This window comes from Gallus gallus, chromosome 5 (genome assembly GCF_016699485.2).
Source record: "Gallus gallus isolate bGalGal1 chromosome 5, bGalGal1.mat.broiler.GRCg7b, whole genome shotgun sequence".
In the NCBI taxonomy this organism is placed as follows: Eukaryota; Metazoa; Chordata; class Aves; order Galliformes; family Phasianidae; genus Gallus; species Gallus gallus.
Genome location: NC_052536.1, coordinates 12,555,846 through 12,578,894, shown reverse-complemented (window position 1 = coordinate 12,578,894; position 23,049 = coordinate 12,555,846). Strand labels below are relative to the sequence as shown.

Genomic DNA, 23,049 nt, shown 5'->3' with positions numbered 1-23,049 from the left:
CTAACCTAAACAAACAGTATCTGCGTGCTGTCAGATGTGAAAAATCACCCCAAGAGGTACAACTCTTTAATACACGATGGTTCTCTCACAGCAGTAATAAGTAGTAGTTCAGGCTCGTATCTCAGGCTGTACCTTGAAAACAAAATTTCCTGATACCAGTGGAAGGTACTGGAAGGAAACATCGACTAAAAGAATGCTAATCCACTCCTTTGTGATATTTTCCTCCCTGCAAGCAATTATGATTGCTTCAAAGCAGAAAGAACCCTTAAAATAAAGAGAGAATAGTTCTACGAGTAGTGAACCTAATCTTCTCAAGAGCAACTCTACAACTCCAGATGAAAGCATGCAGAGCTGAGAGTAGGGTCAGGATACTGGTGATGTATACATCCAACTAACACCCTCCAATGCCAGCATGGGCAGGACCAGCCAAGAAAAGTCTCCGTGGACTTCTTTGTCTTTGAAATCAGTTTTCTGGAGTAGTGGCATGTTGGAAAACCTAACCAAGAAGCTCAGTCCAGAACGCAAGTTGCCTGACTGCATAAGTCTATTTCTTCAGGAGATACCACACAGGCAGTCTGTGAGATAAATGAGATTCCAGGTAAATGAGATCCCCTCTGGAGAAAGGCCTAAGGGAGAAACACCCAAGGAAAAAGTTTAGGTGGCCTTGTGTTTCAAATCTCCAAAAAAGCCTCTTCCAGGACCAGTGCAAACAATTTTATTTACTAAAACAACACCAATATATTAACAGTCCTAATAGACTCGGTGACTAGGAATGGTTTTGCTGCCACAGAGCTGGGGGGACGTTAGAACTGATAGAAACAAAAGGGAAAGCAGCAAAGACAGAAGCAGAGGTACGCAGTATAAATTAGGTGTAAAATAGCTGTAGTATGTTCAAAACAGGCCGGTCACACCACCATATGCCACTCCTTCAGACTCCCAGTATATTTCAAATAGAAATTCTGGGCTGAAACTTATGCACTTTCCATCACAAAACCACCATTACAAGGCTTGCCTTTGGCTGTAGCTCTCTGGATGACTAATGGATTTTATGACCCAGTTACCTTCAGCAGTCTAACATGACTCCTATATGCATTTAGATGCAAGATGTAACTCATTCCCCCACCCTACAGGACAGCCCTCCAAGCCTGCTGGTTATATTTTGTTTTCTGTGCTGTTAATGTTCTGCTGCTGCCTGTGTTATATCAGCTCCAGGCTGTGACGTGAACTCCCCATGGCAAGAGATCTGATCATGTCTCTCAGGCACAGACTTCACTTTCTTTGCAGGACAGACAATAGTAAAGTTATGACACCAATTACCGTGCAGTCATACGTAACATTTAGGAAAAAAAAAACAACGTGACATAAGTCTTAAAGAGACCTACTACTGCAAACAACTTGCTTTCTGTATTTTCCCACTAGCAACACATGAAAATGATTAAGCAGATGCCTTTTGGTGCCCAGCTTGCTTCATGGCTGCAAACATTCTCTTTCCAATTGATGTGGCTTCTTGATTTGGTTTGGATAAAGTGCAAAAGTAAAGAGTCATTCACTCAAAATAGCAGAATATTTGTTTTGCATGATTCATGCTGAACACAAGACAACTTGGCTTTGGGCCTCTGCATCAGGACCAACTCTCCACTCACTATCAGCAATGAACTGGCATTATTCTAGGACTGATGCTTTCTATGGGTTCATTCATCATCTTCTGCAGAACTTCAGTGTTGTTAGCCCATCAGCTTTGCTGCACTGGAAAGATGAACTAATAAGACAACAACAGCAATCTCACTGATACCATTCCCAGTGCACATAGTAGGAAGGCCAACTAGCAACCTTTCCAGATATATTAAATTGTTATTTGACAATTTTCCCCATTCTGAAATTGTGTCTAATAACCAACTTTGCATTGCTCCCTTTGGAGCAAAATAATGCTCCCAACTCTTTCCTCCTGCCCCCTCTAACACACAGCTCTGGTGGGTGGACACTTGCAAAGCAGCTAAATGAATTATCTTTCATCTCTGTGCTTTTCTCATATGAAGATGTAGACACAAATACATGTGCAAAAGAGGTCACGTAGAGAGATACTAACATCACAATCACATTTAAAGAGATTCTGTCCTGTGGCACCTATTTGTTTTCAAGGTAACTGAGTATGCATTGTGCATCCCCAGTACCTGTGATTACCAACATTAATGAGCCTGACCCTCAGCTCGCATCATTCGGAGCAGCTCAACAAAATGGCCACTTCACACATCTGCCTTCCACTGACACCACCTGAAGAGTTTTAGGCACGTTATAGAAGCTTACAGACAAACATGGCAAATAATTTTCAACTGGTGTGGCTATTACATCCCCATTGAATTTCTTATTCCTTAGGAATTAAGCTCAATTCAATCACCCAAGGACCTGATCCTTCTACACATGTTCCAAGATGTGCATTACATTCCAGTTAAGCAGAACTGACAACAAAAAACCTGATTTGCTGACTACCTGCTTTTATTTTATTTCAGATTTTGTCCCTTATGTCCAGGAAACCTCTGGAAAAATAAAATATATTTGAGCAGAAGCTTTTTCAATGGCTACATTCATTAGCAGAACTTCATACAATGCCACATCTGTATCACTATATAGCATCTCAGCCTCTTAATTTGTAAAAGGTTTATGTTCTCAGCCTCCAAAGACTGACAAATAGTCTCAATGCATGACATTCACATGAGAAGTGCCCTAAAAACGAGGAGGAATATGCGCGCTCACTCTCAACAAATGCAGAGATGCTCAGAACAGCAGGACTCTAAAATTGGCATGAAGTCATCTTCACTCATTCAGCAGAAGCCAAAGCAATCCTGCAACCACCAAGAGACAGCTGCCTATTAGGCTGCGACCAGAAATATCCACTGTTAAACCTTCAGATGTACTGTTTATATTTATCTTAAGCTGAAATTCAACTTCTCTCCCTTAGCTCACACAGTAGCTCAATGCACAGAGAGGTATTTGCCTCTGCTAAGATCATATCAACATAACTTTTGGAACAATTTATTTACACAAAAAGGAGATCTCCTTGTCTTCTCCTGGTTACAACTATTTAAAAGGACTTTGGTGGTCAAATTTAAGTACTTCCTAAAAGCTGCTCAGAATCTCAGAGAGCTGCACATCTGTGAAGATGATTACAGATTTAATATCTCCTCTTCTGGTAGTTCATCTGACACACACCACTAGGACTGATGTAAGATTTCTTTTTGTTCTTTTTACGATTACCTTTCTCATAAAATTGTACTTAGGATCAGTATTTTCATGATACAAACTCACATTCTGGAATTTGGAACATGATTTTACCTGGTGCAAATAACATTCCTCCTTGGCTGAAACTCAGCACAGAGATTTCCAAAACCAGGAGATATCTTTTATTCTATGTTTTTGGGTTTTTTTTTTTCCCTGGTTGTGTTTGATTTTGTCCAAAACAACTGTAAAAAGAAGAGGTTTTGCTTATGTTCATGTTATTTTGTTCAGTTCATTTTCATTACTACAATAAGAGCATGTTTTTATGGGAAAATTCATCTGCTTTCCTCATAACCACATTCAACACGCTATTTATGTTCCTAATTTTACCGTTGATTTCATTAGAACGAGTCTGCATTTCAATGGCTTTTCCATTTATTTAACTGAGAATTAAGAACCCAAGTAGTCTACTGTGTCTGGCCCAAATTATCTGCTCTATTATCCCTTCTCAAATCACAGCCAGAAAATCTTCTCCTGGCTCTTAATTCCTCCCCGCCTTGCTATTTCTGGTTACTGAATTCAATTCAGAAACAAACCCTCAGCCTGTAACTCCACACAGGTCTCCCTGTGAGCAGAGAGACCTACATTAACAGTGTTTTATGAACTCCACAAATACGTTTGGAGATTCTTCTCGTAGCATTTGCCATTGTAAGACAGAGTTAATTTGCAAGGCACCATCTCAATATTCAGTGATAAGAAAAAGGGTTTGCTGGACCCAATGCATTGCCTGTCTTGTGTCTGGATTGACAGACATCTGTAAAAATGGTGAAGTTGGTCTGAGCATAGAGTTTTCTTAAATATTCTGAGAGCAGAACTCCTTGTTGGTGTGTGAAAGGTGCTTCTAACCAGAAAAATAATACAATATGATGGATAAAGAAATGATGTGACTGGAGGATTATCAACAGAAGAAGAGTATGGGTGTCACACAAAAACAATGTCTGTGATGCAAGGCAATCAGGGAGGAATTTGGCTGCAATTACTATCCTCTAGGTCACTGTTTCTGTCAGCTATGCTGCTGTCATAGTCTAGGCCTACAGAGTGTCCAGCTTCTCTGTCAACAATATCCTGAAGAGACAGCAGTGAGACAATCTTTTCCTGGGCTGTCTGATTTCAGAGGCGAGACAAAACATTAATTACACCAGGAATCCTTAACGTGGTGTCCTAAAACCGTTCTCCATCACCTTGAATCAATAAGCAGCATGGATTATAGGTGCTGCCACTGACTTCTCCTTCAAAGAGATAGGCTCTGGGTAAAAACTGAAAGAAAATATCTGTCAAGACCGAAGTGAGAAATGGAACCCCATGCAGTAGGGGACAGGGCTTGTTAGGATTCTGCAGGAGAGATGCTCTGCATCAGGAAAATCCATACTTCACGGGGACCCCACGTGTGACAGCTCCTCGTTGAGATAGTGAGCCATGACCCTGCTCTGTGCAACAAGATGTCCCAGAATGGAGCTTCTATTTGAAGAGCCCAACATCCCATGGGCTTCCTTTTCCAGATAACCAAAATTATTTGACACTTCTGCTCTGAAATCCAACTTCTGTTTCCTGCAAAAGTTTATCCCCAAGACAAGTTTCTCCTACCAAGAAGCATGACCAAATGCTGAGGACAAAAGATGCATGTGGAAACACTGCTTTTGAAATAGATGTCATCTTCATCACAAGCAGATCAGGTATCAACATGAGAAAATTAACTCCTTGTTACACAGTGCCACAGCACTGTGTCCAGAATATCTAGCTGGTTGGCTAACACTATTCTCCATTCCCACTGAAAATGTCACCAGATTAAAAAAAAAAAATAAGGAGCAGCATAGAAACTTGGAAACTATGCAGTTTCAGATACTGAGATGTTTTCCTCATGCAGAAATACAAGAATAATTATGAGGCTGCATTTTTCCTTCAGTGTGACTCTGGGGTAGCCAGGCCACAGCATGACATACTCATGAATCAAACCATAAAACTCATGAAGCTACCCTAAAAAAGAAGATAAATAAAAGCCATGAGATTTTAAAACACAGATTCACTATTTTTATTATTACTATTATTTCCTTTTTTTTTTCCTCCTTATTTAAGTGGGAGATTCAAGATACTCAGGATGTTTCAATGTTTGCAAATTCTGGGCAATCTCCTAGTTTCCAGTATCAGCATCTACAGGAAAACATCAGCAACCCCAGGTCTAACATGATAGGAAAAGGAAAATAACAATTTAGCAACAGTTCAGTTTTAACCAGACCAGCAGGAGGGTTCAAAGATTCTTAAGTGATTCATTTTTGCCCATACCCTCCTTCTGAGAGGAGAATGTAAGTTGATTCTTGGTGCATCCAAGTCAGCTGAAGTTGTACTGTTAACAGCAAGTGAAGCCTCCTTGTCCTATACTCACCTATAAAAAAGAAGCCTCAAGCCCATCAGATAAGTTGATCTAGTTGATGCAGGAAATGTGATTTTTGTAAGCTAAGAGTAGCTTAATAAAATAAAACAAATATGGCTTCATGCCAAACTTGGAGCAAAGCACAAATGGTTCACATTTTCTCCAAGGTCAGACACCCAGGGAAGCTGAAGCAGGTCTTCAGCTTTCCTCCACACCTCATCAAGAACTAAAAAAAAATCAGCTTAAGAAAAAACAAGCTTTACATTGGCGTATCTGAGAACATAACATTAACAAAACATTAACAATGGATGTGCTCCCCATCTTAAACAGAGGTACTAACTGACCCACTTCCCGCTTTTAAGAATTTCTTTGTGGCACCTGAAGAAGTGTCTTTAGGCTGAGATGCTGGAATTCCTACTGCAGCTACTGAGGCAAAGTTGTAAAAAGTTGTTCTTCTGCAGTTTCTGCTGGGGATCCAGTTACCCTTGTGAAAGGAACCGGCAGAGAGCAAGGAGCAGCACCATCTACAACTGCAGTAGCAAGATCGTCCAGAGCTCATCCACCAACATCCAGGAGATACAGCGCAGTAAAACGCTCAGGAGGATCACTGGACTGAGAAGACACCAGTCACTGCTTGAACCAGCCCAGCAGAAGGGTTCAAAGAGTCAGAAGTGAACCATTTTTTGTCCATGCCCTCACACAAGAGGTTCATTCATCAAGGGCTCATTTTAGAGCTATTATAACAGAAATTGCAAGCTATATGCACAGTGATTTGCAGTAATTACTGAACTTTTATGAAAGGCTCTAGGCTGGGTGCTTGCTCCTAAAGATTAATGTCAAAGCAGCAAGGATGATCTGGAAGGCTGGGGAGTAAATGGATGTTGTGGAAGGTGTCAGAGGGCGAGATTGAAGAGCATAATTACAAAGGCTGGCTCTAGTCTGGGCAGTAACTGGCAACCACCTCCTGCAGATGATGGCTCAGGAAAGCCTGCCATCGCTGGGCTGAGCTGTCTGTAAAGGCAGCTCTGCCTCCTTCCCCACTGGCTGCCAGACAGACACAGTTGGCTTGGTGCACATCATCCTTAGCCTTCTGCCATCCACCAGGGCTCACTCCAGAGCATCACCAAGGTCAGACTGCGAACCCTGGATGCAGGCTTCATCGCACAACAGGGTGCCTTTGACAGCAAGCTGCTCCCAGGAGGGGTTCATCTGCTTTTCTCTAGGAGGGAAGGCACCTCACCTCCCAGCTCCTGTGAAGGCACAGTGTGCTGATTCAGGGAGTTCAACAGTCCCCAAACAGATATGCAGGACCTATCTACATGTACAGGCACATAAAGTCTTGTGTCTGCCAGTCATCCATCAGTGCAATACACCAATGTCTCCTACAGTAGATACGAAGAAGACAGATCCCTCAGGTACCTCAGTTTGCAGACATATAAACAGTTAGGGCATTCAGTACTTAGTCATGTATCAAGAACTGCAAATCTGAAACAAACAGACTTTGGCCTTCTCTGAGTATGACTAACAGTATTTCCTGGTTATTTACCATCATCAGTCATATTTCTGAGTTTGAGGAAAAAGGAACAGGACATTTTTGATATATCAGTGGTAAAAACTAACTGGTACCATTGACGTCTACTTGAAGAGAAGGTAAAAGATCCTAACTTGAAAGAGATGACCAGCCACATTTTGCAAGCCAGAATCTTCTCTAATACTTCAAAAGACATATCAAAGATTTAAGATGCCTTATTTCAGGTTATCTTCAAATTTGATAAATCCTGACCATTCCGCATCTTTGAATCCTTTTTTGTTCACATCCAGAAATCAATTTGCACACTGGATTTCCCAGGAGAATGCCCTGCACTCACTGAAAGAAAGCCACATATGTAGAGTATAGATTTCAAGACAATTTTCAACCAGCTTTCAAGCTTTCAAGACATAGCTGTAATCAACCAGAAAGCAAGAAGAGAGGACACTGAAGATTTGAGTCTGAGGAGAGTGATCCACTCCACATTTAGATCTGATGAAATGGAAAAACAGGAAAATGGAGAAATAAATCTTGAGACCTGTTGTTTGAAACAATGTCCTTAGCTGGAAATAGACATTTTTTTTTTTGGTACCAAAGGATCAACATTTTTTGACTCAACAGAAGAAAGAAATCTCAATTAAAAACCAGAAGAATTAAAATAATACAAGAATGTGACAAGCCTAAATCAGAACACTTAGCTTTCTTCCTGGTGCTTCCTGCCAAATTTCCGAAGCAAGTATATAACTAAAAGCAAATCCAGTAACCTCCGTTGCACTAATAAATAAAACGAATAACCCCCAGCTAATACTGCATTTATCTTGGAGTTGGTCTCATTACCATAATGGAATTGCCTCTAAGACCAAGGGGGACTTCAGGAACGTTATTGGGAGTTTTCGGTATATATAACATTCCCCAAGTGATAGAAGAGAAGTGAAAAGATCTGGACTACAGCTTTCCAAAGTCAGTGGGAGTTTTCCTATTTACCTTGCTGCATCTTAGATTAGAGGATGCAATAGTAAGTAAACGAGCTACACAATACTGAAAAAAAAAAAAAAAGTTTGGCCATTGGCTTCAATAGATGTGAGACCAAGCTAGAGGTGAATGCAGTGCAGGAGGCAGACTGGGGTATAAAAACTACTGCAGTTCTAATTCCAGAACGCAATGGCCAGATGTATGTGTCTAACAGAACAAGCCTACCTTTCAGAAGTCTGAGCAGCTGCAGATTTCACTGACTCCAGCAGCTAGTGCAAGAGTCAGCACTTTGAATTATACAAGTACCTAACAGAGATAAGGACATGTCAGCTCTAAGGTTCTCAACACTGAACATCCTAAATTTCTTTCCTCCTATAGAAAAGATCAGAGATTGGGATTATAAAGCAAAATGACATTCATTAAATAAAATCTTCAGGTTTACCACTTCATTTCCAGCTCAAAAGGTATTTGGGCTATTTCCTCAAGTTTATGCTCTTGGGGATATGCACATAGGAACTGTAAAACATATTAAAGAAAAGCTCATAACACAAACACACATGAAGACATTTCTAAAAGAACTGGACAACCAACTAAGACTGTTATAACAGCTCAGGTGCTGAGGAAGCCTAGAGAATGCTTTTTCACTAAACTGGCAATTCAATAGTTTCTGTTCAGCTTGGACTTGCAGAAAACAATGGAAAAGCTGTGGTATGAAGTCTGAATCGAGGGCAGAAAATACTTTGTATGCTGAAGTGCCATTTACCTGCCTGCTCAGCAACTAACTGGGGTACTGTTTTGAAAACTCAATGTTAAAATAGTTGAAATAGGAACAAATTCTGTTCTACACAAAACTCAATGGCTTTGGCTGCTCCTGAAAACTCAGAGAGCTGTGTCCATGTTTGCATTTGTGCATACACCCATTGGAAGAAAACATGCTGACATACTGGCACTGAGAAATCAACGTGAGAAGCTATAAGCTGTCCTCACTGCACTAACATGAGCCATAAGTCTGCCTGCACAAAGTTCAGTCTCTTCATTAAATCAAAATATCCATGGTCTTATCAGATGGAACAGAGTAAACAAGGGAGAGAAATAAGTCATACTGCAATTAGCTGAGTAGCATGTGGAAACAGCAGCACTTAATTATTCTTTAAACATGATTGTTAAGATTTAGAGCAGTGAAATGAATTTTATCAACTCTCTAAGTATGACTTACCTCTACTGAAAGATTTTGTCATGCCAGACAGATGAGAACTAAGGTTGTAATTTCCCATTTACAGCAGCAATTGCTTTCCATTGACTTCCCAATATAAAGAAACATAAATGCAATTTGCCAGATTTTGAGATCCTTTGCCTTGCCAGAGAAACAAAAATCCAACACAAACATAAATGGGATGCTCCCCCCTTCTCCTTTTAAAGAAGTGAAATGACTTGAAAATGAAATGTGGCAAACAGGGAAAATATTTAGCTAGTACCTTGACATTCAATATAGCAGAAGAAACCTAAAAACTGTTTCAAGTAAATGTAATATGGTTAGACTGCAGTTGGACTTGATGATCTTTAAGGTCTTTTCCAACCTGAGCTATTCTATGATTCTAAATAAATATGCCCATTTAAACCTACACAGATCTAATGGCAATAGAAACCAAGCGGGGAGATTCCCACCAGTGAACCTTTTCAGGATCTGTCTGAAATGGAAATGATCACAGGAGGGCTTCTGGTTCAAACAGGAAAAGTGAACAGTGACAGATCAGGACTAGATGGCATTGGCATTCACTACAGAAGATTAAGAGAATTCCCAGTTGAGATAGCAAGATTATTAGAAAATGAAAAATATGAAACCTTTAGAGAAGATTCTGGGAGCAGTCAAGGAGTTACAGGCAAATATGACTAACATTTGTACTTGGCAACCTTGTGAATACTACAATACAACTGCCAAAGAACTCTTCTAGTCTAAATGGAAGACGTTCAAATTCAGCACAAGCAAATAAAAATGGTATATATGAAAATCTTAGCATTGCATATGAAACAAAGAACTTCCAGTTACTAGACAGCTACAGGGACTATGAAAAAATCATGCTTTGATAACAACAGCTCAGGGCCTGACAGTCAAAAGTCAAACAATAGAAACTATTACCAAAAAAAAAAAAAAAAAAGTACAGAAGACAACATCATACCACTGCAGTAAATCCACAGCTAATCCCCACATTGAATACTCTGAGAAGTTGTAGTCCTCTAACCTTTAGACAAGATAAATTTGAGCTGGAATATGCTCACATAAAAGCAACAACAGTGATCAAAGGTATGCTCTGTAACAGCCTGGGAGTCACTAGACTGCAGGGAAAACAGATCTGTGACAAGATGACTGTTATTAGCATGAATAGTGCTTGATTGCTGTCTTTGCTAGGTAGGACCTCGAGGCTGGCAAGCAAAGCTAGGAGCATCCCAGTTTGTAACAGAAACAGGATTGTCCTCTGATAGGACAATTAAGTGCAAGAAGCTTGCACAGACACAGGAGGAGACTGAATCAGGAAACTGATTTCTGTTGTTATACAGCGCAGTGTTCTGGAAACTGCTTGCTGGCTTTCCCTGCTCAGTCAAGGCTTTACATTTTATCATCTCAAAACTGGACTGGTGAAGCTGTTCAGGGACTGCTGCAACATATAGACCACTCTAATAATGTCTCCTGTAGCAAAGCAAAAGGAGGCCTGTAATGAAGTTTCTGTATAACCTACATTCATTTACCTTCTATCTAGGTCTTTTCTTCACATATGAGTACAAGTAAGCTGAAATCTTTGCTGCTTTAGGAAGCCAGTTGATGTTCACTCTGCAGTCACTACCTGTAAGATGAGCAAATAGCACAGCGGGAACAGCAGCTGCTGCAGAATTGCTCATCTCCTGATTTATCCCATTTCCACAACAGGAAAATCACAGCTTTGTCCAGCATATATAAAAGCTGCAGTAGGTGCTTGCCATAAATACTGTTCCATTTCCTCAGCTTCATTGGAGACTCCTTGCTTGTGGAAGCAAAAAGCTCATTAAACACGACTTGTAGGTTTAGTAGTTAACTAATAGGACAATGGGAAGAGTCCACGTTAGCTTGGTTCAGAATGCAGCTGAGCTTAATTGCTTCTTTCACCAAAGATCTGTTCCTTTGTGAAGAATGGCAGAGAATTGCTGATCATTATTACCAATTTGCTGAGACACTTAAAACATCCATCTCCTTATACAGAAAGCATTTGCTGAAATTATCACCATTTACACTGTCTAATGAGCTTTTGCTCCTCTTTGCAATGTGGAAGTAGGCCACCCCATTAGTAGATTCCTAGACAGGTTTATGCAGGAAGGCTATAGTGTGTCACAACTAGTAATAACTGTACTACAGCGTAAGTACCAGCCAGCCTGCTGAGAGGCAATCACAGATGTATCTGTAAAGCTTCCTGTGCACCAGGCAGGGCTTGAGCAGAATTAAATTCAGCCACAGGAATCAAAATCAAGACTGGATTGTCTGCTTAATGAATGGCTGAGCACTTACAACATAGTTTTAATTTTAATGAACTGAAGATAGAAACACCAGCAAAGAGGGTATTTGACCCCGAAATAGAAAAGAGATGATTCTTCACTTCCTGCTGAATTAGGCTGGGAATTGAAATAATGGCCTAAAGATGATACACTTATGTCCAAGTGCGTGACCCTATTCCAGGTACCTCTGCTCAGTATTACTTTTGAGAGACACCTGGAGACCAGCAGCAGCCCTGTACATTTTCACACCTCACTAAAGAGCCTGAATTTTAATTTTTATTATTTATTCTTTTGGGGAGGGGACTGTGTGTGCCTTCATCCCTTTATCCAACCTGCCCCTAAGTCCCCTTTGATCCTGACAGATGTTAACAGAGACAAACCAGCCACACTCAGCTCCTTCTCACAACTGTATCCTCAACAGTGACCATTTTAGTGTGGGAAGAAGCGGCACAGAGCAACCAGAATCAAACTCAGGGGTAAATTTCTTCATAAAGGGCAGATCAAGGGATATTTTTACCTTTTACTCAGAGTCCTAGAATTATCCTTAGCTGTTTCCCATGTCGCACTCTGACATTAACACCATAAGCAGGAACACTACGATATATAAACAAGAAATGAAGGCACGGGAGGTAATGGTTGAGATGGTGATACTCCCAAGTCCCGACAAAGCATTCTTCAGCAGCTCAAAACAATCACTGTATTGGTCCCATGGTAGCTCATTTTAGAGCAGTTAATTCTACCCAAGACCTATGAGCAATGTTGGCAATCATTCAAGTAGCTACTCTGCCATCTTCTTCCCACAGACCTCAGCATGCCAGGCAAGACTCAAAGCTTTTATTTTGTGGTGAAGCTTTCGCATTCAAAAAGCACCATAAGGAACTGTCACAAGGATAAAGCAAGATATATAAAAGCATGTGCTTTGCACGTGAAGGCTACAGGATAATACTGCTAAAGATGGCTGGAATTCCTCCTTTATTATTTAATTATTAACTTTTGAACAATAATGTTGCTTTATTGCTACTAGTTGTGATTTCGAATACTACATAGGTGAGGCTTTAAAGCTACAAGCCTCTCAGAAAGTCTTTGTGACCAGTGCTTCAGAACAGAAGCTGGAACCTGCCTGAAACCACTAAAAATAAAAGCACAGCTTGTTCTTCTTCTGATCAACAACCACAGAATTAGAAAACATATGCTACATTTTCAGGTGTCAAAATGCTTGGCACTCATTTTGCAATAGAAAATGAATTCTACAGGATTTCAAAAGAGGAAGCACGCCCCAGTTGCCCCAGAGCAGCTACAAATGCCAAGTTCTTCCAGAGCCAGGGGAGTTCTTTGGAAGCAGAGGAAGGCGGGTGCAGTACAATCAGCAGCACTGGCACAGGGAGCTACTCACCTGCACAGCACTTATACAGGCTCAAATCTCTGTAATGAAAGAAGTGAAGGAGGCCTGAGTATTAAATAAAGCAGCCGATGATACTGCATTATGTTTGCACAGCTTTCGCTAGCTCAGATATTAGCTACTTAAAAAAAAATATCTAAGGAGAAATACAGTAACCAGCCACCTACAAGCAGACTCCTGCAGTTATATATTTACCACCCGCTGTATTACCAAAGAACACGGGCAAAGTTAAGCAACTGCCAGCTTACAAAGTACCTTTTAACTTGAGCTTCTAGTCAGCTGTGGAGAGCTATGAACTCACCTATTGCTTAGATGTTAAACCTGAAGACAAATGACTTCAAACAATAAAGACTTCACTGTCAGCAAATTTTAAAACGAAATTACTCTAAAACACCCATAAGATGACATTTGTCTTGCAGAAGCAGGCACATGGTTACTTATACGCCACATTTTCTCATCAGCCTGTTCACTTTCAGCCTCTTCCCTCTTGCTCCTCAACACCATCCAGACAGCTCAGAAACAGTTCTTTCCCCAGCTCCTATCTACAATTATACTGCAGTTCAAAAGCAGTTGAAGAGCTACACAATACTGCCCTCACGACAGAAATATACCTTAATCCGGTATGCATTAGGAAAACAATCTCTGCTGCTTCCATTTATGCCAGCTTCTGCTCCAGACATGATTTTCTCTGCCGGGCTGGAATAAAACTCACTGCACCAGCATTTCACTGGGAACAGGAAGGAGAGAGGTGTGTCACTCTAGAAGGCATAGAAACCAACATGGAAGTTGAGCAAAGAAGGGGGCCTGTATGGGGTGAGACAGCACATAGCCTTGAGAAGTAAAAACAGCATATCCCACATCAGCCCCAGCTGTAGGCTTGTGTTCTTAGCTTCTCACCAGGACTGATGGTCATCCAGCACTATATCACCCATGGCAAGTAGTGAAGGTGCAAAGAAGAGCCAAGTGCCCAGCATGGCAGGGGCCAGAGATGCTGTGCTGTCTAATATGAAGCCAGTAAGCCTCTGTTATTAGCTATTCTGAATAGCTAAACTACAGAAATGCTTTCTGTAGACCTTCTGTTCTGCTCAAAGGTGGATAGACCTAAATTTGGATCTGTCTGCTGAGCCTGGCACATCTCTGAAATTAAGTTCACCAGCAGCAACAACAAAAAGCCAAGTGGGGGAGCAAGCAGAAAAACAGAAGTGCAGGCTGCAGAGTTCCAAGGTGAAAGAGAGGTTTATATCCTTTCTGGCAGAAAAAAAAACACACCGTCATTCCAAAAAAGACAGAAAAAAATCCTAAAACAAGACAGCAAACCAAACAGACCTGACCCCACAGGCTTTAGGCACCCTCCCATTAAGGCTGATTATGGGCAAGGTAAAGTTTTCCAAGGACACCAGACTTGGATGGCCAAATACCACTGGTACAGGCAGGCTTGCTGAGAAGGCCTTTAAGATGAAGAAGATAACATTTAAAGCTGCCATTCCCTCAAGAGGGAAACTTCACAGACTCAGTGCTTGCTGGGACACATCCTTCTTTACCTACTTGGTAATGGTAACGAATGCTGTTCTGGTGGGGGAAAAAAGAAAAAAAGTCAATTTTTTTGTCATTATAATATTCTGTTTTGCAGGCACAAGCTTCTGTCATTTCAAAACAAGACAGTTGGTGTGCCCTGACCGTTGCTCATTATATTCCATGTGAATATTTTCCTGTTACCTTGTTCTGCTCTTGCTGGCTATTATAAGGTAAAACCATACCTTCCTAAAGCAGTGAATTCTTCAAAGGGGTTGTTTTTATTGTTGTTGTTTGTTTGTCTTTTTAATAAACTAGGTCTGTATAATATTTAGCACAACGGGGCTTTGATCCCAGATCAGAAACTCTAGGTATTACCATGCAAGTAAATAATAATATTCAGCCCTGACAACAGAAGCCTAGATAAGCAAGTCCTAGCAAATAGCTGCAGTGGGCAATTGACTGGCAGAAAAGCAAGCACACAAAAATGAAAAAATAAAGCCAAAAGGATTAGAGTAAAATTGCACACTTCCTCTTAAATATTCTATTAGCACTGACAAAAGATTCAAAACACTGAACAGTCTCTTTGGAAGTCATGTTTCCCAATATCATCTTCTAATAGCTGATTAAGCCCTCCAACCCAACAAGCCATAGCAGAATGCGATGTGATCTTTGCTCACAGAGATTCATACTGTTCTCTTGGATACGTAGGCTGCCTTACTGGATAAACCAGAGCATAAATCACAGAAAATAACTGAGCACCACATTCCCCGTCACTTGGCTTTTCAGTTATATTTGTATAAAACCACACAGGCCGGCAAAATATTTTCCTAAGTAGGAGGCATTTAACCATCGCAGAACAAGTGAAGTCAAAGGCCACAAAACAACCATCCAGCAAACCTTGCTGCTGAGCAGCATCACTGAATTGGTAGGCCAGAATTCCCCCAGGCAGAGAGGAAAACGCTGATTTTTGACAAAGATTCTGAATTCAAGCACCTACTGCAGCATTTACAAATGAAGTCACCCATCCCCGAAACACCTGCATGCAATTCAAGCAAATTATAAAATGTTTTAATAATTTTTGAGACATTTGCATAAAATCGGGTGATGCCCAAGCCCTGATGAAGTCATCAGGGCCTTTACTTTCAATTCAACAAGGAGACCTCAGTGCTTTAGAGAGGTCTTGGAGCTACAGACTTCTTGATGGCCAACATAAACAAGACAGGCAGGATGAGCTGTCACTTCAGACATTTCAGGATGAATCAGTTTGTAGGCTTGTGCTTGCTAGGCCAAAATCATCTGTTCTTGTCTCCTTCTGTAGTTCTACTGATTTTCAGGAGAGCACTCTGAGGGCCTTTATAATGCAGCAATGCACCATGGCACTTCTACTCTGCAGTGGCAATTTCAGGCTATTCACCGTAGGGAAAACCCTGATGGCAAAAATAACCTGGATGAGGGCAGCAAATAGAAGCGAACAAGGAGGAAGGAGGGAGATTTATATTTACTTATTTAATTAAATCAAAACAATCAGAGAACAGGGAAATCAGAGCAGTCATGCTCCCACTTCAGTGTGGTTATTTAACTTAGCACTGTGCTCAGCCTCCGCACACCTCAAGGGAGCCCAAGCCTTGCTCATCTGCTCCAGCCACGCCCTAATGAGGAATGCTTTCTAGTTGCTCCCATCACCCCTCCAAAGCCTTCGTTTTCTCTCCTTTCACTTCGACATCAAAGATACATCTCGGTGTGACACTAATCTGCATGCAGCACCACATCTACCATTAGGGCCTTTTCTCACAGCTGCTACCAAAGGAAAATCAAACAGGATTCCTCCCAATTAATTCTGCTGCTGAATTGGCTGGAAGAGTCAATACTGAGTGCAGCACTTCCCCATCACTACAGAATAGATCAACATGAATGCCAGGGCTCAGCTATGCAATTTATTCACATCAGCAAACACTTGTTCACATAAGAGGGCTCCCACTTTCAGTAAAATCACTTCTGCAAATACGTGCACTTCAGTGTGAGTGAGCACTGCAACAGGAAGGCTGAAATAGCACAAGATGAGGGCTTAAGCAATCTAAATCATTAAGCACACACCTGCAGCACTCCGTGTTTCTCCTTACACGTCCTTTCTCCTCCTCTCTTGCCTCCTAATGTACTTTTTACCTGTACTCTAAGAGCTGCCAGTGTCAGCTCTGAGGAAGATACAGTGACCTAACTGCTACTCTCACAAACAGAAAGAAACTCAGATTTCATTCTGCCAGCTGCTGTTCAGCAGAGAAAAAGCACTATCAGACCTGATCAGAATTCTTACAGATCAATACAAAATAGTAGTCTGTTAGCCAACAGGCTAACATTCAACAAAGCAAGAATAGCAATAAGTAAAAACAAAATTAAAAAATAGAAATAAAACAAGGTGTTTTAATGTGGGACCATATGGCCAGCTTGGAATTAATATACTGGCTGGCACCTATCAACCATGATCAAAGGTGTATTTTAAAACTCACCATAGCAACATCAAGATCCAACTACTCACCATCTATTTCTCAGAAGAACAAAAGAAGAAAAGAGATAAAGCAGCTAAGCCCCTACTAGATGCATTTTAACACTTCTGCTTCTCAAAGCACATCTCATTTAACAGAGCTGGTGCAGACATGAGAGAGGAGCGTGAAGAAGAGCACCATCTACTCAGAAATTTGGCATCTATATCTACATTTTGGATCTACCTAGAGATTGGATAGAGCATCAAATGTGGGAGAAGATGACAGAGGAGAGGCAAAAGCAGCATTGCTACCTCACACTACTTACTAGGTTGCGATTATAGGGATGTCAGACCTTTCTGCACATATAGCAGACCAGTTCAGCAGTGCAGCTCCCAGAATTCTGAGGTCCACGTTAATCATTGCCACCAGAGCTCCATGGCAGACTGCTCCCTGTTTCACACCCTTAGGGGAGAAGGAATTCAATATTTATGACATATCTTCACGTGGAACCTTCCTCCGTGGGGACAACAACACACCTCAGCAGCTTAGTGACAAAGCCCACTACCACACCAGGCTCAGCACTATACTGAAAGGCAGACTGTGCCAGATGAGAGAGCCTGCTCTGTGCTCCAGGCTCCTAGAGGTAGTGCCCGGGCTCAGTACCAGCTTCAAGTCACCAGAGTGTCTGAAGAAGGGCTGGCAGCTTCACTTCAGGTTCCTGAAACTCACACATCAGGAAAAACAGTGCTTGTTCCCTAAGCTCCATCATCCACAAAACCTAGGAGAGGCTGTCTCTATTGCTGGTGCTCAGATGGGAGCCCCAGCACAGCCTTAGATTGCTGCACAGTCTCTCAGCTCAGTACCAATTCTCTCACTCACCCTGAGCAGGTTTAAATCCTGTGGCTGCCAAAACACAAAAAGGGAGAGGATCCTTTGTTCCAGAGTAGTTACAGTTTGGAGATTGCAGAAGATGTCCAGAGAAAACAGAAATATACACATGCAATAAAAGAGCTTCCTTTTATAATGCAGATTGAGGAATATAGATTTAATTCCCAACAAGTTCCAGAGATATAAAACAAAGAATAATTAACTTAAGGCTAAAAGAACCCCATTCCCTACACATACCTTGGGGTTGTTTGTACATATGCAGGCAAAACTCACACTCTGATTTTCCAAATTTTAACACTCAAGAACAAACCAGAATCTCCAAAACCCTACGGCCAATTCAAGCACCAGAATATGTGCAAATAGTTATTACTAAGAAATAACTAATAATGAGAAAGTCTGCCTGGGACACAGGCCATACTCATATTCAGAAGTGGGCAGTGATGGTGGGGAAAAAAAATAATAAAAAAAGTCAACAGCACTTGGAATCTTCAGATACAAAGGTATCATTTTCTAGGGCCTATTTATACTTGATATAAAATCAAGTTTGGGATTCATGTTTAAACTGGTTTCTTATGGTGTTTGACTGAGTAGCAGCAGCCAGACGGTAGGAGATAGCTTTGTTTCTCAGTTCAGTTTGTGCCTCACAGAGAACAGGGCATTTAGCCAGATGGAGCAAAGCCCCACAGAAGATCTTCCTGGGAGTTGTGCGAGGATAAGTTGACAAGCAACAACTTAGACTACACCAGCCAGTTCCAGCCCAGCAGGAGCAACTTTCTTCTTGCCAATCGCCAAAATAATAAACTACTTAAAATAAAAAAAAAACCTGCAGATGAAAGGAAAGGATCTCAGTGATTCCTCACTGCAAACTGTTGCAGTAGTGCTTGCATAACGCACAGGGCACCAAAGAGGGGCTCCACCACTCAGGAGCGCAGTGAAAAGCCTTTTGTTAATTCTAAATCTGCTCATGCAGCTTCAGCCTCCGGATGGCCTGATTTTACCAACCAGTGTTTCCAAATTGTCCTACTGATATATAAATCAGGTTTCCCCAACATTATGAAAACTTGGAAACCTCGGGCTGTTTGTAAAACAAGATTCTCAGATGATGGCTAAGAGCTGCTTCTGATCCATCTTACCATTTTACTGGTAAACACCTGTAAGGATTTTATCAACGGAGAGTTTAGGAACTGAGGACAGCTGGAGTTGTTCCGCTACCACCTAATACACTTCTATGACCCAAATGACCTTATCCCAGAGGTCTGGTGATATATGGGACTCTTTCCTTTGGCTTGGAGATCTGACTGTGCATCCTCCTATCACACAGGGCAAGAGCCACACAGAGAATGGGGAGAAGCACTTGCAGAGAGCATTCAAGTAAAGGAAAGCCTGGTGTGGGATGATGAGATGCTGAGCTCTCGCCTCCTTCAGAGTTTGTTAAAGGTTTTAGGAGTGCGGGAGAAAGCTGAGGCAAACTCTGGAATGGTTGGATGTTTAAAGCTTCCTGGCTTAAAAAGAAGAGTTAGAGCAAGAAGTTCACATGCTAAACAACTCTACATCCAAGGCCAAGTAGAAAATATGATGTAAATACTAAAGCATTAGCAGTGGCAGTGAAGCAGTGATTGCACAGCCACTGCCGATCCACTATCTCCCACAAGAAGCCAAACAAAACACCCTGTTCACTATTTTCTTTTTTGGGTTGGTAAGAGGTTTCTGCTCACATCTTGGAACATCTTTACCCTTCTGCAGATTTCCTGGCCCTACAGCTGAATTACACAGGGTTTGACAAACACTCCACTACTAAGACCATGCTGGAGAGAAACATCAGGATTGGGCCCCAAAATGAGAATTCGTAGGGTCCATGGACTACAGCTAACATGACTCAGGAAATGAGGGTCTAATTGCAACAGCCTAGACTCTGACACTATGCTAAGGTGCATAAGATGATGTAACATGGATAACTTGGTCAAATTCAGCTCAGATGGAACTAATAAGACTCATAGTAGACTTAAAGCTTTACTCACTTGGCCAATTTTATACAATCTGTATTAACATGGTGGCAAGGATGCAGGAGAAATTCACTTCCCCTGAAGATATGCTCGGATATGAGGCTTTTGTTGAATATCTTCCAGGGATATTCTTTCCTTCACATGTCTCAACCTGGAAACAAGAGCTGCTAGGTTTCTTTTGACTTACTGGAAAGAAATGCTGGCATTTGAAATGAGGGCTCACATGACATTTCTGAGAAAGACATTGCAAACTTGCTCAAGAAAGGCACTCTTGTGCACCCTCCAGTGCTGGATAGCCTGCCTTTAGCAATGACACAACCTCTTCTCTCTGCCACCCACTTGGGGAGTCACATGGCACTCACACCCAGACTCCCAGTAAAGGGAAAAGCAGTGTTCATGCTCACAAAAACAAACAAGCAAAAAACATAACAAAAGCTAAACAAAAACAAAACAGAGGAGTAGAGGTAGTTGTGTATGTACACTTTCTCCCATGGAAGCAACTTGTGCACATAGAACTGATTCAAGAGACTTGAAGACAGGTGAGATAAGAATAAAGCTAGAAAAACAAACTTTAATCAATCCACTCTTTCTTATATGAAATGAATTTGTATAGGAGAGATTCCAAGCCCAAAAGAAAAAGATTATTTAGAGATTCAGTTTCAAAGTCTGCTCTTCATGTTCTTTTCTGCCAAGATAATTTCCAGTATCCTACATTTACTCTGCAATATTTGTAGGTAGTAATTACACTATAACAGCATGAGAGCACGGTCTCCCATAAGTTTAGGTGTTAGCTACAAGACAAACACTGAATGAAAGTTTTGCAAAGAGGAAAAGCTCTCATTTGACCTAGAGCACAGGAGACTCACAATAATGAAACTGAGCTCTGATATTTGTTGGTCAGCAATTACATTGGTGACTACATTAAAAAAAAAAAAGCCTCACTCTGCTGTGATCAAATTTATAAGCAGTGTGATAACCCACAACATTTCAGCTTAGAAACCTTACACCCCACTTGTGAAAGGTCCTCAGACAACCTGTCTCCTCCAGGCTTCCAACACAGCACGTGGGTTGATGACTTCAACACCAGGCTGATTTCTCCAAGACCGCTGACAGGCTGATATCTTTCGCAAATGCGAAGATCCAAACTCACGGACTGTAATTACTGAGATCGCAGATGAATCCAGATTAGAGAATCAAGTTACAGAACAGGTTTCAATCTGGTCTCTTTCTTCTTCTGGTTTTCATAAGCGGTTGTACACAATTTAATTTAATCTGAAGGCAACACAGTTTGCTTTCTCTAGGACTGTTCCACAATGTGAAACACAGCACAAGAAGAGGAGATCACACCACAGAATGTGGAGATGATCTGCAAAACACAATTCTTAGCTGAAGCACGCTGCTGGAGACACCCTGAACTCCCTCCCATTGCACATGCACAGCCCACAACCTCAAAAATCAGATGAGAGATTATGAAGTATGTGCTACACTTACCTACTAGCTTTAATATCAGTTGTATGAGCACGCAAGTATAAGTAAGACATTGATTTTCTTTCTGTTCTGAGAATATCCATAATGCCCACGCTGGTCACACCTTACAGCCCACCAAGTAATGATTAGAAAGTCACCACAGCTGAGACCTTCAGGTGGGGGAAATCAGAGCTCCCTGCTGCTTACTTTGCACAGTGATTTTTTTTTGCACAAGATCCATACATATGTGGGTCATGTAGGTTAGCTGAAGGAGAGTACCCATTTTAACAGTCCAGTCACTAAAAATGCAAATGGCACAGCCTGAATTACAACTTAAGCCACTAAAAAGGGGTATCAAGGTTTGGAGCTTCAGACGCAAGTGCCCCATAGCAGCTCTCCCAACCCCCACATGCAAAACATCACAGCAGGTAGAGAGGGAAAAGCATCCCTGTGCCAGGAGTCCCAGGAGCTGCCTGGATCACACCTATTCATCTATACCTAAGCATCTCTGGCTGACAAGACAGTAGGAAGGAGCCTCTCCCTTGTTGAGCTGTGCAGTGTGAACTGCCCAGAGTCTTTTCCGATTATACTGTGAAATACAAAAGAAAAAAAAAAGAAGAAGAAGAAAAAAACAGCCAACAAATAAATAAAAATTCCACATTCCAGGGAAAAAGAAGACAAAAGCCTATTTTGGGCAACAAAGGTCCGATGTTTCAAAATGATGAATCTGTGGCCTTTGCAAGGAACCAGCCTCTCAATGTGTAGCCCACATTACAGCATTCTGAAGCTATTCACGCCAGTTTGCCAATGCTGGTATTGTGTTAGTGTGCTTGGCACTTCTGGGCTATTCCAGGATTTTCCCCAGCACTGACTGGGCACATTCTTCTCCAAGTGAAGAAGGGGGTGATCCATTGCCTCAGGCTGAGGGGAAATGTAGATAATTGCTTCTCAGAAACATCAACAATATTTCTGGGTCAGTGGGGAGAATGGCTCCATCCTGCCCTTCCATCCAGTAGACCACAACAGCTACACCAGCTCAATGCAGCTGTGTAGTGCCTGGTATTTATAAGGAATGTGACATTTACACTCTGTTATTTGAAAAGCATAATACCCAATCTGTTCAAAGACCTGCTTTATTTGATAAGCATTACTCTTCCTTGAGTTGGCTTTGGTGCAGGCCACCCAGCACCACCACTTGCAAGCACTTGCACTATATGCAAGGGGAGTCCCAAGATCTTGTTCCCAGAAATGCCCAGGCCCATCCCCTCCCTGGGTCACTCCCACAGCCTTCTTAAAGTAATGGCAGCTTTTCTGATCATAAACAGTTAAAACACCCAACCATCAGAAAACTGACAACAGCAGTACCTTCCAAAATAGAAGGATAATAGACTTTGTCCCCACCCCAAATTCCATCTGCATTTATTTAACTACAGGGTGTCTGCACCCACAGCTCTGCAGCAGTAGCAGGGAGATGTGCTAGAAAAGCCTGGTTTCAATTATATGTAAGCAGTGACAGATTTCCACTTGAAAAATCCTGCTGTTTGACAACAGCATTTTGCCCTCTACCAAATAGAGCCCTTCAGGTTTTCCAAGGCATTTTGTAGACATGAAGGAAGTTTACAGCACCTTGGTGA

The 23,049-nt window shown here is 41.5% G+C and overlaps 1 protein-coding gene across 15 annotated transcripts in view; it reads right to left on the bottom strand.

Moving 5' to 3' along the window:
* The window catches only part of OSBPL5 (oxysterol binding protein like 5), a 160,746-nt gene that overhangs the window by 85,307 nt on the left and 52,390 nt on the right, over nucleotides 1-23,049 (bottom strand). Inside the window, exons 1-2 of one of the 15 annotated variants that reach the window (XM_046942017.1) lie at nucleotides 13,674-14,024; nucleotides 13,057-13,085 (exon numbers count right to left, since the gene is read on the bottom strand). The exons of 12 other annotated variants lie outside the window; for them this stretch is intronic. Coding sequence is in view for 1 of the 3 variants with exons in the window: in XM_046942012.1 (XP_046797968.1) it covers nucleotides 13,674-13,742 (69 nt within the window). In the remaining 2 variants the exon portion in view is untranslated. Of the gene's footprint in view, nucleotides 1-13,056; nucleotides 13,086-13,673; nucleotides 14,025-17,382; nucleotides 17,403-23,049 lie in introns of those variants that run through there. 2 more of the 15 variants (XM_040701370.1, XM_046942012.1) reach the window with 2 other exon arrangements.